The sequence below is a fragment of the Pantherophis guttatus genome, chromosome 17 (assembly GCF_059756535.1).
Source record: "Pantherophis guttatus breed Tessera chromosome 17, ASM5975653v1, whole genome shotgun sequence".
NCBI classification, from domain to species: Eukaryota; Metazoa; Chordata; class Lepidosauria; order Squamata; family Colubridae; genus Pantherophis; species Pantherophis guttatus.
In genome coordinates this window covers 2,409,894-2,424,529 of record NC_142079.1, presented here as the reverse complement: position 1 = coordinate 2,424,529, position 14,636 = coordinate 2,409,894, and the positions used below count along the sequence as shown (strand labels likewise).

The 14,636-nt window shown below is 45.2% G+C and overlaps 1 protein-coding gene across 1 annotated transcript in view; it reads right to left on the bottom strand.

Moving 5' to 3' along the window:
• POLE (DNA polymerase epsilon, catalytic subunit) overlaps window positions 1-12,938 on the bottom strand; it is a 51,564-nt gene extending 38,626 nt beyond the window's left edge. The window contains exons 1-11 of the mRNA XM_060691873.2: window positions 12,724-12,938; window positions 11,547-11,685; window positions 10,141-10,221; window positions 9,271-9,315; window positions 8,350-8,442; window positions 7,008-7,162; window positions 6,754-6,892; window positions 5,934-6,014; window positions 5,684-5,791; window positions 4,401-4,511; window positions 764-849 (exon numbers count right to left, since the gene is read on the bottom strand). Coding sequence (XP_060547856.2) covers window positions 764-849; window positions 4,401-4,511; window positions 5,684-5,791; window positions 5,934-6,014; window positions 6,754-6,892; window positions 7,008-7,162; window positions 8,350-8,442; window positions 9,271-9,315; window positions 10,141-10,221; window positions 11,547-11,685; window positions 12,724-12,830 — 1,145 coding nt within the window. The 5' untranslated portion in view covers window positions 12,831-12,938. The remainder of the gene's footprint in view (window positions 1-763; window positions 850-4,400; window positions 4,512-5,683; window positions 5,792-5,933; window positions 6,015-6,753; window positions 6,893-7,007; window positions 7,163-8,349; window positions 8,443-9,270; window positions 9,316-10,140; window positions 10,222-11,546; window positions 11,686-12,723) is intronic.
• Between the last annotated feature and the right edge of the window lie 1,698 nt (window positions 12,939-14,636).

Below are 14,636 nucleotides of genomic sequence, written 5' to 3'. Positions count from 1 at the left end.
AGGTGGTCATGTGACTGGGTGGGCGTGGCTAGGTGGTCATGTGACTGGGTGAATGTGGCCAATTCAGCAGTCCAGTAAACAATACACAAAAAATAAACTTTTAATTTGTTATGGCTCTTGGGGGTGGGTGGGGTGGAAAGCAGGTTAGTGAAGGGATGTGGCTGCCTTGCAGTGTGTGAGGGACTTTGTGTGTGTGTGTGTGTGTGTGTGTGTGTGTGTGTGTGTGTTTCTCTCTCTCCCTCCTTCCCTCTGGAGGCCAAAAACAGGCCCATGTTTGGCCTCCTGAGGTCTCTGCGCGTCCCATTTTTGGCCTCCTCGTGGGTGGGGTAGCCTCGTGGTCCCAAGCGGGCCAGATTAATGGCTTCGAAAGGCCGTATCCGGCCCACGGGCTGTAGTTTGAGGACCCCTGCTCTATGCCTTCAGGTTCAATCCCCAAAATTCCACAATATTCCGTTTCCTTTTCCATAGGAATACATGCCACTAAGCAGTCAAGAAGCACTCCAGGTTAAGTGGACGTATTTTGGATGTTCTTTCTATCCTCAAGATTTTTTTTTTAAATAGTCAACATGCAAATTTGTTTCTCTTGTGCAAGGATGATGCCCTTTTTTTAGTAAATAAGGACGGATGAGCTCGCAGGCTTAGATTCCACTTGGCTTTTAGAGCCTGTTTCTTTCTCTGGACCAAAGGATTACTTGGGCTAGGTATATCTCCAGCTCTGATTATGTAGGTATAGATAGCAGACTTTATAAGGTCTGATTCTCACCAGTCAAAGAAGTCTCCGTTGTAGGTCACCATGATAGTTGGCTTGGTTTCTTGAACGTGTTCAAACCACCGCTGGATAAGATGAGCCTGATTAAAAAAAAAAAAAAAAAAAGGTAGAGAAGAAAGTGGGGCATTTAGAGACTGTTATGATTCATGTGGAAATAACTATGTCTGGCTGTTTCTGAGCCTCAGAAACCATTTATACTTGGAGGGGCTAAGACAGACAGACAGACAGACAGACAGACAGACAGACAGACAGACAGACAGACAGACAGACAGACAGACAGACAGACAGACAGACAGACAGACAGACAGACAGACAGACAGACAGACAGACAGACAGACAGACAGACAGACAGACAGACAGACAGACCGACCGACCGACCGACCGACCGACCGACCGACCGACCGACCGACCGACCGACCGACCGACCTGCGGTATGACAGACAGACAGACAGACAGACAGACAGACAGACAGACCGACAGACAGACCGACAGACCGACCGACCGACCGACCGACCGACCTGCGGTATGACAGACAGACAGACCGACCGACCGACCGACCGACCGACCGACAGACAGACCGACCGACCGACCGACAGACCGACCGACCGACCGACCGACCGACCTGCGGTATGACAGACAGACAGACAGACCGACCGACCGACCGACCGACCTGCGGTATGACAGACAGACAGACCGGCCGACCGACAGACCGACCGACCGACCTGCGGTATGACAGACAGACAGACCGACCGACCGACCGACCGACAGACCGACCGACCGACCTGCGGTATGACAGACAGACAGACCGACCGACCGGCGGTATGACAGACAGACAGACCGACCGACCGACCGACCGACCGACCGACCGACCTGCGGTATGACAGACAGACCGACCGACCGACAGACCGACCGACCGACAGACAGACAGACCGACCTGCGGTATGACTGACAGACCGACCGACCGACCGACCGACCGACCTGCGGTATGACAGACAGACAGACAGACAGACAGACAGACAGACAGACAGACCGACAGACAGACAGACCGACAGACCGACCGACCGACCGACCGACCGACCGACCGACCTGCGGTATGACAGACAGACAGACAGACAGACAGACAGACAGACAGACCGACAGACAGACCGACCGACCGACCGACCGACCGACCTGCGGTATGACAGACAGACAGACCGACCGACCGACCGACAGACAGACCGACCGACAGACCGACCGACCGACCGACCGACCGACCGACCTGCGGTATGACAGACAGACAGACAGACCGACCGACCGACCGACCTGCGGTATGACAGACAGACAGACCGGCCGACCGACAGACCGACCGACCGACCTGCGGTATGACAGACAGACCGACCGACCGACCGACCGACCGACAGACCGACCGACCGACCTGCGGTATGACAGACAGACAGACCGACCGACCAGCGGTATGACAGACAGACAGACCGACCGACCGACAGACCGACCGACCGACCTGCGGTATGACAGACAGACCGACCGACCGACAGACCGACCGACCGACAGACAGACAGACCGACCTGCGGTATGACTGACAGACCGACCGACCGACCGACCGACCGACCTGCGGTATGACAGACAGACAGACAGACCGACCGACCGACAGACCGACCGACCGACCGACCGACCGACCGACCTGCGGTATGAAAAACCACTGTTGTAAATCAACTACAAAAATGTCCAACCAACATATACTTATACTATTTAACCTCCTACCAGTAGGATCCAATATTTCAACTTGATGAAACTTTGGATCTATACTACTAACCTGCTTAGCCCTACAAACCATAACCGGCTTCTTCCTAGCAATCCAGTATACAGCTAATATTAATCTCGCCTTTTCATCCATTGTACACATTACACGAGATGTGCCCTACGGATGAATTATACAAAACCTCCATGCAATTGGCGCATCTATATTTTTTATCTGCATCTACATCCACATCGCACGTGGACTATACTACGGGTCTTTCCTAAATAAAAATGTTTGACTATCAGGAACCATACTCCTAATTATCCTCATAGCAACAGCCTTCTTTGGCTATGTCCTACCATGAGGACAAATATCATTCTGAGCAGCAACAGTAATCACAAATCTATTAACAGCCGTACCATATATTGGCACAGCACTAACCAATTGGCTCTGAGGCGGATTCTCAATTAATGACCCAACTCTAACCCGATTCTTTGCTCTACACTTTATCCTTCCATTCACTATTATCTCAATATCTTCAATTCACATCATGCTATTACACACAGAGGGCTCCAGCAACCCATTAGGAACAAACTCAGACATTGACAAAATTCCATTCCACCCGTACCACTCCCATAAAGATATACTAATACTCACTATTATAATAACCGCACTATTTATCATTATATCATTCACCCCAAATATCTTTAATGACCCAGAAAACTTCTCAAAAGCCAACTCACTAGTAACACCACAACACATTAAACCAGAGTGATACTTCCTATTTGCTTATGGCATTCTACGGTCAATCCCAAATAAACTAGGAGGAACCGTAGCTCTTGTAATATCAGTAACTATCTTAATAACAATACCATTTACACACACCTCACATATACGATCTATAACCTTCCGCCCACTAATACAACTCATATTCTGAACTTTAGTAGCCACATTTATTACAATTACATGAGCAGCCACTAAACCTGTAGAACCGCCATTCACAACTATTGGCCAAGTAACTGCTATTCTATACTTCACATTTTTTATTATAAACCCCCTACTTGGCTGACTAGAAAATAAAATCTCAATTACTAATATATGCTCCAGTAGCTTATTATTCTAAAGCGTTGCCCTTGTAAGCCAAAGCTGGGTGGGTCGGTCTGTCTGTCTGTCTGTCTGTCTGTCTGTCTGTCTGTCTGTCTGTCATCTATCAATATCTATCTATCTATCTATCTATCTATCTATCTATCTATCTATCTATCATCTATCAATCTATCATCTATCAATATCTATCTATCTCTATCAATCTATCAATCTATCTATCACCTATCTATCAATCATCTATCTATAGAATCTATCAATCATCTATCATCTATCAATATCTATGAATCATCTATCATCTATAGAATCCATCTATCCATCTATCTATCTATCCATCTATCTATCTATCTATTTATCTATCGAATCTATCGGTATCTATCAATATCTATCTATCATCTATCTATAGAATCTATCAGTATCTATCAATATCTATCTATCCATCTATCATCTATAGAATATCTCTATCTATCAATCATCTATCAATATCTATCTATCAATCATCTATCCATCTATAGAATATCTCTATCAATCATCTATCAATATCTATCCATCATCTATCAATCATCTATCCGTCTATCATCTATAGAATATCTATCAATCATCTATCTATAATCTATCAATCATCTATATCTATCTATCTATCTATCTATCTATCTATCTATCTATCATCTATCGTACATCGTCAAATAGGTTAACGATATTTCGTCAAAAACTGACTTGCGTAGTTAAGTAGCCATTCAATTTAATTTACAGATGTAAGGATAAGGAAAAAAGAAAAAGAAAAAGAAAGCTTACCTCATCAGGTTCGTTGAATACGCAGAATGGACCCTCATACTCGGGTTTGGGAGTGAATTCGAAGTCTTCTATGTCTTCCGAGACAATCTCCCGGTTTGTGATCAAGTAGCCCTGAGCCACACAAGGAGAAAGAGATGCCACTGAAAGTCTGATCAGCAGGTCGTCCTTTTAAGATGTTAATTTGGAACAGCGCAACCTCGGGGTCTGGTACCCCTTCCATCCTTTCTTCATTCTCATTTGACGCGTGCATCACCATCTAAACCAGAGGTCCCCAAACCTTCCAGCTTTGCGGATCAGCGGCGGGGCTGAGTGAGGGGGTGGGAGGGAGGGGATGTCTATGGAGATTCTCAGTCATCTAGGTCACAGTTGTCCCAAAGGGGCTTTTTTTCCCAAGAGGCAGCTGGACTTTCCGGTTTTTCTTTGAAGAGGTCTCGCTTCTCATCCAAGAAGCTTCTTCCGCTCCGAAGAACTGAACTGAGAACTGAAGAAGCTTCGTGGATGAGAAGTGTGACCTCTTCAAAGAAAAATTCAGTTGCCTCTTGAAAAAAAAGCACCTTTGTGAGAGGGGATGCTTCTGCACAAGCGCCTCGCCAGCGAGCACAGATGCGTGTAGCCACATTCCCATGAGCAGCATACACATGTGCGAGCGTGTGTTCTTGCCCATTTCCCGCAGCCCGGTTGCAAAGGTCTCATGGCCCCTTAGTGGGCCGCAGCCCAGAAGTTGGGGACCCCGTGATCTAAACAAGGAAGGAAGCTGGGCTTCTGTGAACCATTCGAGCCAATAAACTCAAGCAAGAGGGGAGAACAGGATCAGCTGATCGAAGAAAACAATCGCAGGAAAAGAAGAGAAGGGGCTCCCACTCCAAATTTCAAACCTTTCTGGCCAGAAAAGTCTGCAATTCCTCTACCCCATCATGGCTTCTTTCAGAGCCGAGTTAGTAGCAGTCTCATTCTTATTCTCCTTTTCTATGGGATTCTAGTCGTTATATTGGACCAAATCCTGAGCCACGTAAGAGAACGGGGTTTTAAAAGGATGCCATACACAAGGATGCTGGCCAGCCCTGTAAGCATCTTTCTTCTGCAGTGGAGTTTGCAAACCTCCTTTGACAAATACTGTTAGGGCAATGATGATTTAATAGCTGTAAGGCTGTAAACTCTGGGTGTTGAAGTCCACAAGTCTTAAAGTTGCCAAGGTTGGAGACCCACGTTCTAAATGGCACTTTTTTTTTATTTTTTTGCATGTCCTGCGACCTCAAGACTAAATTACAGGGATAATAAATCACCTGGCCATCAATCATGTAGGAGATCATCATGATCTGGTCGGTTTCTGCGTCAGGAAATTTTAAAGGGAGTTTTGTAGTCTCAATGTCAAAGGCAAGAACCACAGGATCCTAGAAGGAATAATAACAACAATATTTTTTTTTAAAAAAGTCAGGGATTTGAGAGAAGGCTCGCTCCACGCAAACAAGGCCAATGTTTCAAGGCCTAGGGATTTTAGAAAGGTTTCTGGAGAGCCTCTGCAGAGATACTCACGGGCCGTTCCACCATGTCATCCCGTCGAATAATCTCAGGAGGAAAACTGCTGCCCCGGTGGTGAACGTTGTACCAGTGAGCCTGTCAAAGAATAAAGAGGACCAAACACGATTAAGATGTTTAAAACAATTGGTCCCTTTTAATAATTTAAACAATACAGCCAAAGGACGAACAGAGGTAGATGGCAAGCATTTTGCATTGACTCTTCAGTACCTACGTTACAACAACACGGTTAAAATCAGCCTCAAATATAAGATCTAGCAAAAGCATTGTAACATATGCAGGAAAGCAATCAACGGGAAGCCTTAGGCCCAGAATTAAGATGATGACATTGAGATGGAATTTGGTCCTAGCCTCTATTCACTCTACTAAGGATAGTCCTCGACAATAGTTCATTTAGGGGCCATTCGAAGTTACAACGGTATTGAAAAAAAAGTGACATTTTTCACACTTATGACCATTGCAGCATCCCCAGAGTCACATGATCAAAATTCAGACACTACATATTTACGAACAGCTGCGGTGTCCTGGGGTCATGGGATCAACTTTGGCAACCAAATTTTAAATTTGGTTTTAAATTATTGGGGTTTTAAATATGGTTCAGCCAAATTTATCTAACTTGTTTTATTTCTATTTTAAATTTTGTATTGATATGTTTTATTTCATGGCTGTTCACCGCCCTGAGTCCTTCGGGAGTAGGGCGGTATACAAATCTAATAAACAAAACAAACAAACAAACAAAACAAACCATCTGAGAAGCAAAGTCAACGAGGAAGCCAGAGTCACTTAACAACCGGGTTACTAACTTAAAACAACTCACCACGTGAATCTTCAGATCGATGGACAGACGGATGTGGTAGGGCACGTCATATTCCCGCATATCTATGATGTTGTCCATCTGGTCTGCAGTCTTCTTGGAGGGTTCCTCCTCATGGTTCAGACTGTGCCCAGTGAGAGCACTAGAAAAAAAAGCAGAGTGGTGAGGACAACTGAGAAGATTATAGGAATCGTTATTCCGGATGCTCTTGTAAGTGCTATGTGCTTAGAGCTTGGACTATTCGTGGACTACCTTACCTAGTCAGCAGGGTGGTGTAAGTGTCCAAAGCTTGGTCCCGTTCTCTGTTCTTCTTGACCGCAGGGGTAATCTCCCTGCGGACTTTTATCAGGTCGTCCACGGTGTTGAAAGAAAGCTTGATATAACTTCGTTTCAGGCCAACCAGGTGATTGGGCTAAAACAAAAAAAAAAAAAAAAGACCAGAGTCAAACTTTTGAGAGATTGATTCATAGAGATGCATGGATCATGGGATCGAAGCAATTAAGGTCACCAAATGGAGTACAGAAGGAGGTTTTTAAAAATACAGTAGCTGAAGCAAATCAGGTTAGGGCTATTGTGGTCCGCTGGCAGCCTGTGGAGCTGGCAGCAGAGTCGGACAGTGAGGAGGCTGGGGAGGAACATGGGCCAATCCTGGAGTCTGGGGAAGGCTCGGACAAGGGCTCTAAGTCAGAGGCAGAGAGGGGACCAAGGCCATCTGGTAGTTCTTTGCTGCCTCCGGAGTCTCCAGAGTCTAACATCAGCAAGGCAGAAGAACAGCGTGAGCCTGTTCCCAGTGTGCACATGCACAGAGCTACCAGGAGACAGGAACAATTAAGAAAACAGGGTCGACTTGAGAGTAAGGCTTGGAGATGATTGACCCCTCCCATAAGACATAAAAGAGAGGCGAACGGGACGTGAGCTTTTGCAGGAAGCAATTACTTCATCTGGTCGGTAAAAGCTGTGGAAAATCCCTGTTTGACTCCGTGCTAAGTTTGGCCTTGTCCTGCGTGTGGCAACTACTTCTCTGGCAGCATTCCAAGGGAGATAAGGTGGGTGTTTATAAACATTCCCCTGAAAGACTGTTTGATGAGCTTTTCGGACTGGGAAGGACAATAATTCACAGCTGTTTGAATTAAAGAGATTTGCCAGGACTAAGTTTGTGCTGTAAACTTTCTAAGGAAGTTTAGGTCAGAACAGCAACATTGGATCAAAAACATAGATGTTACTATTTTGTTACAGGCCCATCCTCATTCTTTTTGTTAACTAGTAGCGATTCTCTTATCTCTGTGGCAAAAGCCTTTCGCCAACATCTGCCACATGATTCTTGGTATCTTAACTTGCAGATGCCAAAAACATCTGGTCTTCCTACATTCAAAAAACAGCGTTTGCTGTGTTCACGATCAGTAGACCCACTGGCAGAGTGGTGGAGGCACAAGAGTGGTATATAGGGACAACCACAACAGTTTCTCATGGAATATTCTCATTTCCTGTTCACGTCCCTCAAAAATATAACAAAAACAAAACGGATCAGGGATTATCACGCTACATCTTTAGGTAAAGCTGCCATCCTATTAAAATAATCTTGTTGAATCCATTTCTCACCAAGTCCAGATCCTCTTTGGGTACGATTTCCAATTTTGCTATTTTCCCCTGGAATTTCTTGGAAAGGAAGGATGATACTTCTCGGTCACAACCCTAAAAAGACACTTTATATTAAATGGTTTCAGGAGAACTTATTTCTACTGCTATTCAAATTCTACCTGAGAAGAAGCGCTTGTAAGAAATTGTCTGTACATCTGCAAAGGACGAAGGAATGATGAGCTGACTTTCTCTAGCTACTGTTTCCTTGAAGCACATCCATCACCCTGATGCAACTGATGGTGAGCAAACTTTCAGGAAAAGTTTTTCATTGTTAATAATGTTCTTGAAAAGTCCTAATATATGCTGTATGTATGTGTGTGTAAGGTAAAGGTTCCCCTCGCACATCTGTGCTAGACATTCCCGATTCTAGGGGGCGGTGCCCATCTCCGTTTCAAAGCCGAAGAGCCAGCGCTGTCCGAAGACGTCTCCATGGTCACGTGGCCGGCATGACTCAACGCCAAAGGCGTACGGAACGCTGTTCCCTTCCCACCAAAGATGGTCCCTATTTTTCTACTTGCATTTTTTACCTTCTTTCGAACTGCTAGGTTGGCAGAAGCTGGGACAAGTCACGGGAGCTCACCCCGTTACATGGTGCTAGGGATTCGAACCGCTGAACTGCCGACCTTTCAATCGACAAGCTCAGCCTCTTAGCCATACAAACCTCTCAGTATATAAGGCACTAGCACATATGATCGTATATCGCAGTTAAGGAACAACTTCTTACTTACAATTTACTACTTCTAAGATACAGTCACAAATGAGTATTGTAGTATTGAAGTATTGAATATTCAAAGTCTACTCAAAGAGAGATATTACAGTGGACCGAAGTCCGAACAACTTAAGGCTTGAAACCCAAATGTTGCAAATGTAGATCAGACTAACCTTTTGGGCTGCAATGTAGAAGTATGGTCTATAGGGCAAAGCCACCTAGGAGAGAACACAAAATAAACAAGCTGAGCTTCCAATGTTTTACAAATAGGTCATGTTTCTTTCTTACCAGTTTAACCTAAGCTACGCTCCAGAGACCAATGTTTCTTTGCCTATTCCATCTATAAAATGGGAAACGTTTTTGCATTGAAAATAGAAAAGTGTTTAGTAAATGATAAAACAACAAGAGAAGCCAGATGTTTGGGTCCCGAGAGATGCCCTAATTAACTCATAAGCCTCGAGCCAAGTTTCAAAAGAAATCCAGTTATTTATTAGGAGCAACATGTCAGCAACTTCCCGGGTAAAGTCAACTCTGCCCCTCCTCTCAGTCTGTGTCATAAATCACATTCTCCAACCAGGCACTTTCGCGGGCTGTAGAAACTACGCCTCATATGCCAGCTCTGGTAATCTGAGATACAACCTTGAACAAGTTTTGCGTGGAATGTGCTTTTGTACTTGGCTGCAGAACTGCTCCGTCAGTCCTCCCCACTTTCCTGCCCAGAGCAGACAAGGAATGCTTTGAGTTGATACCAGAAAGATCGATCCACACAGATTTTATAGGTGATTGTATTTATTAATTTATTGATTAACTGGAGTAATAAGTTGTCTATGTCCCTAGGTGAGACACAGTATAATTTCCAGACAATATAGTCCAGGACACTTATTTCAACCTGCATTATGTATTATTACGTATCATGTATTAACATGTATGTGCTACAATCCCGTTCATCGTATATCTTCCTCCCAACTTCAAGCAGTACTTTTAAAATGTGCCCATGGATAAATATCACTTTTAAAAGGTCCAGTTTAAAAGACACTACTGACCTTAAATCTACTTCCATCCTCCTGAATGAAATAATAATCCACAGCACTGACCAAGCGTTTATCTTCATCCAAAATCTCTGTCTAAAGGAAACAAGGTTACCAAAGCCATTTAATTAGAAAATCACGTTCTCCTAACATACTATTCTACAATTAGGAGCCATCAGTTCAATGTGCTCAATAACATTTTTTTGCCCCAAAGAACTAAATTGGACGTGTGAGAAAACGGAGGCTCCAGGCAAGGATGCTAATCCTTGAAGTTCTGAAACTGAAAAATATTTAAAAGATAATCTGAAGCCTTTAGTCACGGTATTGTAATGCATCTAGTCATTTACTTACAACCATAATTGTGATTGGAATTGGTTGTAAGTTGATGCAGTCATAAAGTACATGGTTTATAACCAGGGTGGATAAAAATCAATGATTTTTTTAAAAAAATAATAATCAGATTTTTTGATTTAAATTGGATTTTTTTTATTTTTATCAAATTTATTTTAATAAAATGCTTTTGGAGTAAAAATCTATCCAAATATAGTTTTCTATTTAAGATACATTAACAATTTAGTTTATTCAGCATGAAATGGAGCTTAGTGATGTAGCATGAGGTTGTATATTCTGCAATATTGGGACTCTCGGCGAGTCAATAGCAGGTCAGAGGAGGAGCCACTGCGGGACAGAGATGACAGTTGCTCTTTAAAAATTATGATTTAAATCGAGTTGATTTAAACCAAGCCTTTTTACTAGTGATTTAAACCACAACTTGATTTACCGTATTTTTTGGTGTATAAGAGGCACCTTTCCTCCCCTAAAAGGGGGTGAAAATTTAGGTGCGTCTTATACACCGAATGTAGCCCCGCCCACCCACTGGCCCCCACCCTTTGGCCTCTGCCTCCCAGCAGTTACCTCCTTGCAGCAAGCAGCAAGAAGAAACAGCTCCTTTCAGCTTCAGCATAGCCTAATTAGCACAAGTTGATTGGATCGGCCTCCTGACTCTCAGCTGTTTTGCTTTCAGCTGTTTTGCGGGAGCCTTTGCTGCTTGCTGCAAGGAGGTAAATTGCTGGGAGCAGATTTTTTTTTTCTTGTGCTAACCAAGCTATGCTGAAAATGAAAATGAAAGTAAAGTAGTCTGTTTGCTGCAACGAGACAAAATTGCTGGGAGGCAGAGGCAGATTTCTTTTTCTTGTTTTCCTCCCCAAAAAAGATAGATGCGTCTTATAGTCCGGAGAGTCTTATACTCCGAAAAATACGGTAAATCAAATCCACCCTGCTTATAACCATTTTTACGGCAGTCATTAAGTGAATCACCATGATGAAGTGGATCCAACTGATGGTTTTTATTGGAAACTGGCTGGAAAGGTCACAAATTACAATCATAATAAATAAATAAAGGGAAAGACGGAGGTTCCTACCGGGTGCATGTTGATCAGCCATCCCGTCCTTTCCGCGGGCTCCTTCATCCTCTCAAACCCAAACAGCGCATCGATTTTGTCCGTCCACTGGCTGCGCTCTAAACGCCGAAGCGCCGAGACGGAGGAGGAGCCCTCATCCCTGTGGCAGAAAAGGAAAATATTTCGACCCAACTGAGAAGCCAACACCCTAACCCTGAAAAAGGGCTTGTTCGGCAAACCACTAGGTAAATGGTGGTAGCTAAGGCAGGATATACAGGCATTCCTCAACTTACGACCACAATTGAGCCCAAAATGTATCCTTGTTAAGGGAGAAATTTGTTTTAAGTGAGTTTTGGCCCCATTTTACAACTTTTTCGCCAGTGTTGTTAAGCGAATCACTGCAAGTTCTTAAATCAGTAACCTGGTTGTTAAGCGAATCTGGTTTCCCCATTGACTTTGCTTGGCAGAAGGTCGCAAAACGAGTTCATGTGACTCCCCCGGGACTCTGCAACCGTCATAAATGTGAGTCGGCTGTGAAGCATCCGAATGTAACTCACATGACCGTGAAGATGCTGCGACGGTCCCAAGTATGAAAAACGTTCCCAAGTCACTTTTTTTCAGTCCCGTCGTAACTTTGAATGGCCACTAAATGAACCGTTGCAAGTCGAGGACCACCTACACGAGCACCTGGAAAAGCTGCCCAATCACACGTCCATCCACAAAGCGCCTCGAACGGCAGTTAACCACCTATTTCAAATCGAGGCACGTCGAAAGGAATACAGAGCCGCCCTCGACTCACAACGATCTGTTTAGTGACCGTTCGAAGTTATGACGGCACCGGGTGGAGGGGAGGTGGAAAAAGTGACTTAGGACCGTTTTTTTTTTTCACACTTAACAACCATTGGCTCCATTCCCCAGGGTCACGGGATCGTAAAATTCAGATGCTCGGCCCGACCGACTCGTATTTACGACGAGAGTCACGTTTTGCGACCTTCCGGCAAGCAAAATTCAATGGGGGAGAAACCTGGATTCGCTTTAACAACCGTGTCACCAAGTTAAGGACTGCAGAGATTCACTTAACAACGGGTTAAAAAGCTCCCTTCACCCGTGTCTCGCTTAGTAACGTAAAATCGTGGTCGTAAGTCCGAGGACCGCCTGTACCGAGGCCCAGCTGAGAGGGGCGGGGGGGGGTCCTCACCGCGGGGTCTCCCTCTCGCCGTCTTCTGCCGGGGGCTCCGCAGCCCACCGGCGCCTCCAGCCGCCTCCTCTTCCTCCTCCTCCTCCTCCTCCTCTCCTCAGCGCCATCCTGGTCGGCCAAAGCAGCGGCTCCCGGGCGCATTTCGCGCGCTGCGGAACATCTCGCGAGACCCAGGCGCCTCCCGAGAGTTCGCGTCACAGGAATTTCTGGGAGTCGAAGCTCCACCGGTTATTAAAAGGGGCGCGGCTGGCCACGCCCTCGCCTCTGAACCAATCGCTCTTCCTAACGCCGGTGCTAGGCGACGGCCAATGGAGGAGCAGCTTTCCTTTCGTTTTCTCCAAAGAGCCATCTCTGCAAACAGACCCGCCCCCTCCCGCTCCATCTGTCCATTCGTTAATGCTCTGTCCCGGCCACGCCTCCTCTTCTCCGATTGGAGGAAATGACTCCTTTCATTTTTCGGGGCCACTCACTTTCCATTTATCTTTCCTTCTTTCCTTCCTTCTTCCTTCCTTTCCTTCTCTCTCTTAAATCCTTCCTTCCTTCCTTTCCTTCCTTCCTTCCTTCCCTTCTCTCTTAAATCCTTCCTTCCTTCCTTTCCTTCTCTCCCTTCTTTCTTCCTTCCTTTCCTTCTCTCTAAATCCATCCTTCTTTCCTTTCCTTCTCTCCGTTCCTCCTTCCTTCCTTCCTCTTAAATCCTTCCTTCTTTCCTTTCCTTCTCTCTCTTAAATCCTTCTTTCCTTCCTTTCCTTCTCTCTCTTAAATCCTTCTTTCCTTCCTTTCCTTCTCTCTTCTTCCTTCCTTTCTCTCTTAAATCCTTCCTTCCTTCCTTTCCTTCTCTCCCTTCTCCCTTCCTTCCTTCCTCTTAAATCCTTCCTTCCTTCCTTCCCTTTTCTCTTAAATCCTTCCTTCCTTCCTTTCCTTCTCTTAAATCCTTCCTTCCTTGCATTCTCTCCCTTCCGTCCTTCCTTCTCCTTTATTCCGTTCTTCTTTCCTTGCATTCTCTCCCTTATCCCTTCCTTCTTTCCTTTTCTTTCGTTCCTTCCTCCCTCTTTTCCCTCTTCCTTCCCTCCCTTCCTCCCTCCCTTTCCCAAATCTATAAGAATGGCCTCCTTCCATTTTTTTCCCCCTTTAGCTGGCTTTCCACTTTTACAGGAGCAGTCGGCTTAATGCATTCTCGATCATTGCCAGATAATGAAATTATCTTCGGGGCTGGCAACGTCTCCTCTGCCTCTCTGACCCCTAAATGGATCCAGCCTTCAGATCTGCTGCGTCAGAATTGATATTTACAATCATTGCTTTTAAAAGCCGGAGCTGAAAGTCAGAGAGTGGTGGTGGCCATCTCATCCTATGTCCTTCAAAGGACATTTCCTGAGATTTGTGGGTGCTCCATCACTGAAGGATTTTAAGAAGAGATTGGGCAGCCCCCCGTCTGAAATAGTATAGGGTCTCCGGCTTGAGCAAGGGGCTGGACTAGAAGACCTCTGAGGTCCCTTCCAGCTCTATTCTAATGGATTGATGATTAGATTGGTGAGTTTTCTTGAGCCTTGGACGGTGACCGGTTCTACCATTAGGGGTTCCAGATCTGGGCTGAAAATCTTGGTAAAGAGAGACAGAGACCCCACCCTGAATTTTGCAGGAGTTTCTCATAGCCAGGTGTCCATGTTGGCATCTTCTGTCTCCAAACCAGGTTTCGTATCACGAACCCATCATAAAAACTGGAGTTAAATTGAGGTTGGATTTTTATTGCCAACAATTTGCCAGTTTCAGCTACTCCTAATCCTGACTGGTGTGTTTAAAATGGGAGGACTTCAATTCCCAGAATTCCTCAGTCGGCGAGGGGTGGACTTCAGTTCCCAGAATTCATGCTGGCTGGGGAATTCTGGGAGTTTTGAAGTCCACCCGTCTTCAAGTTG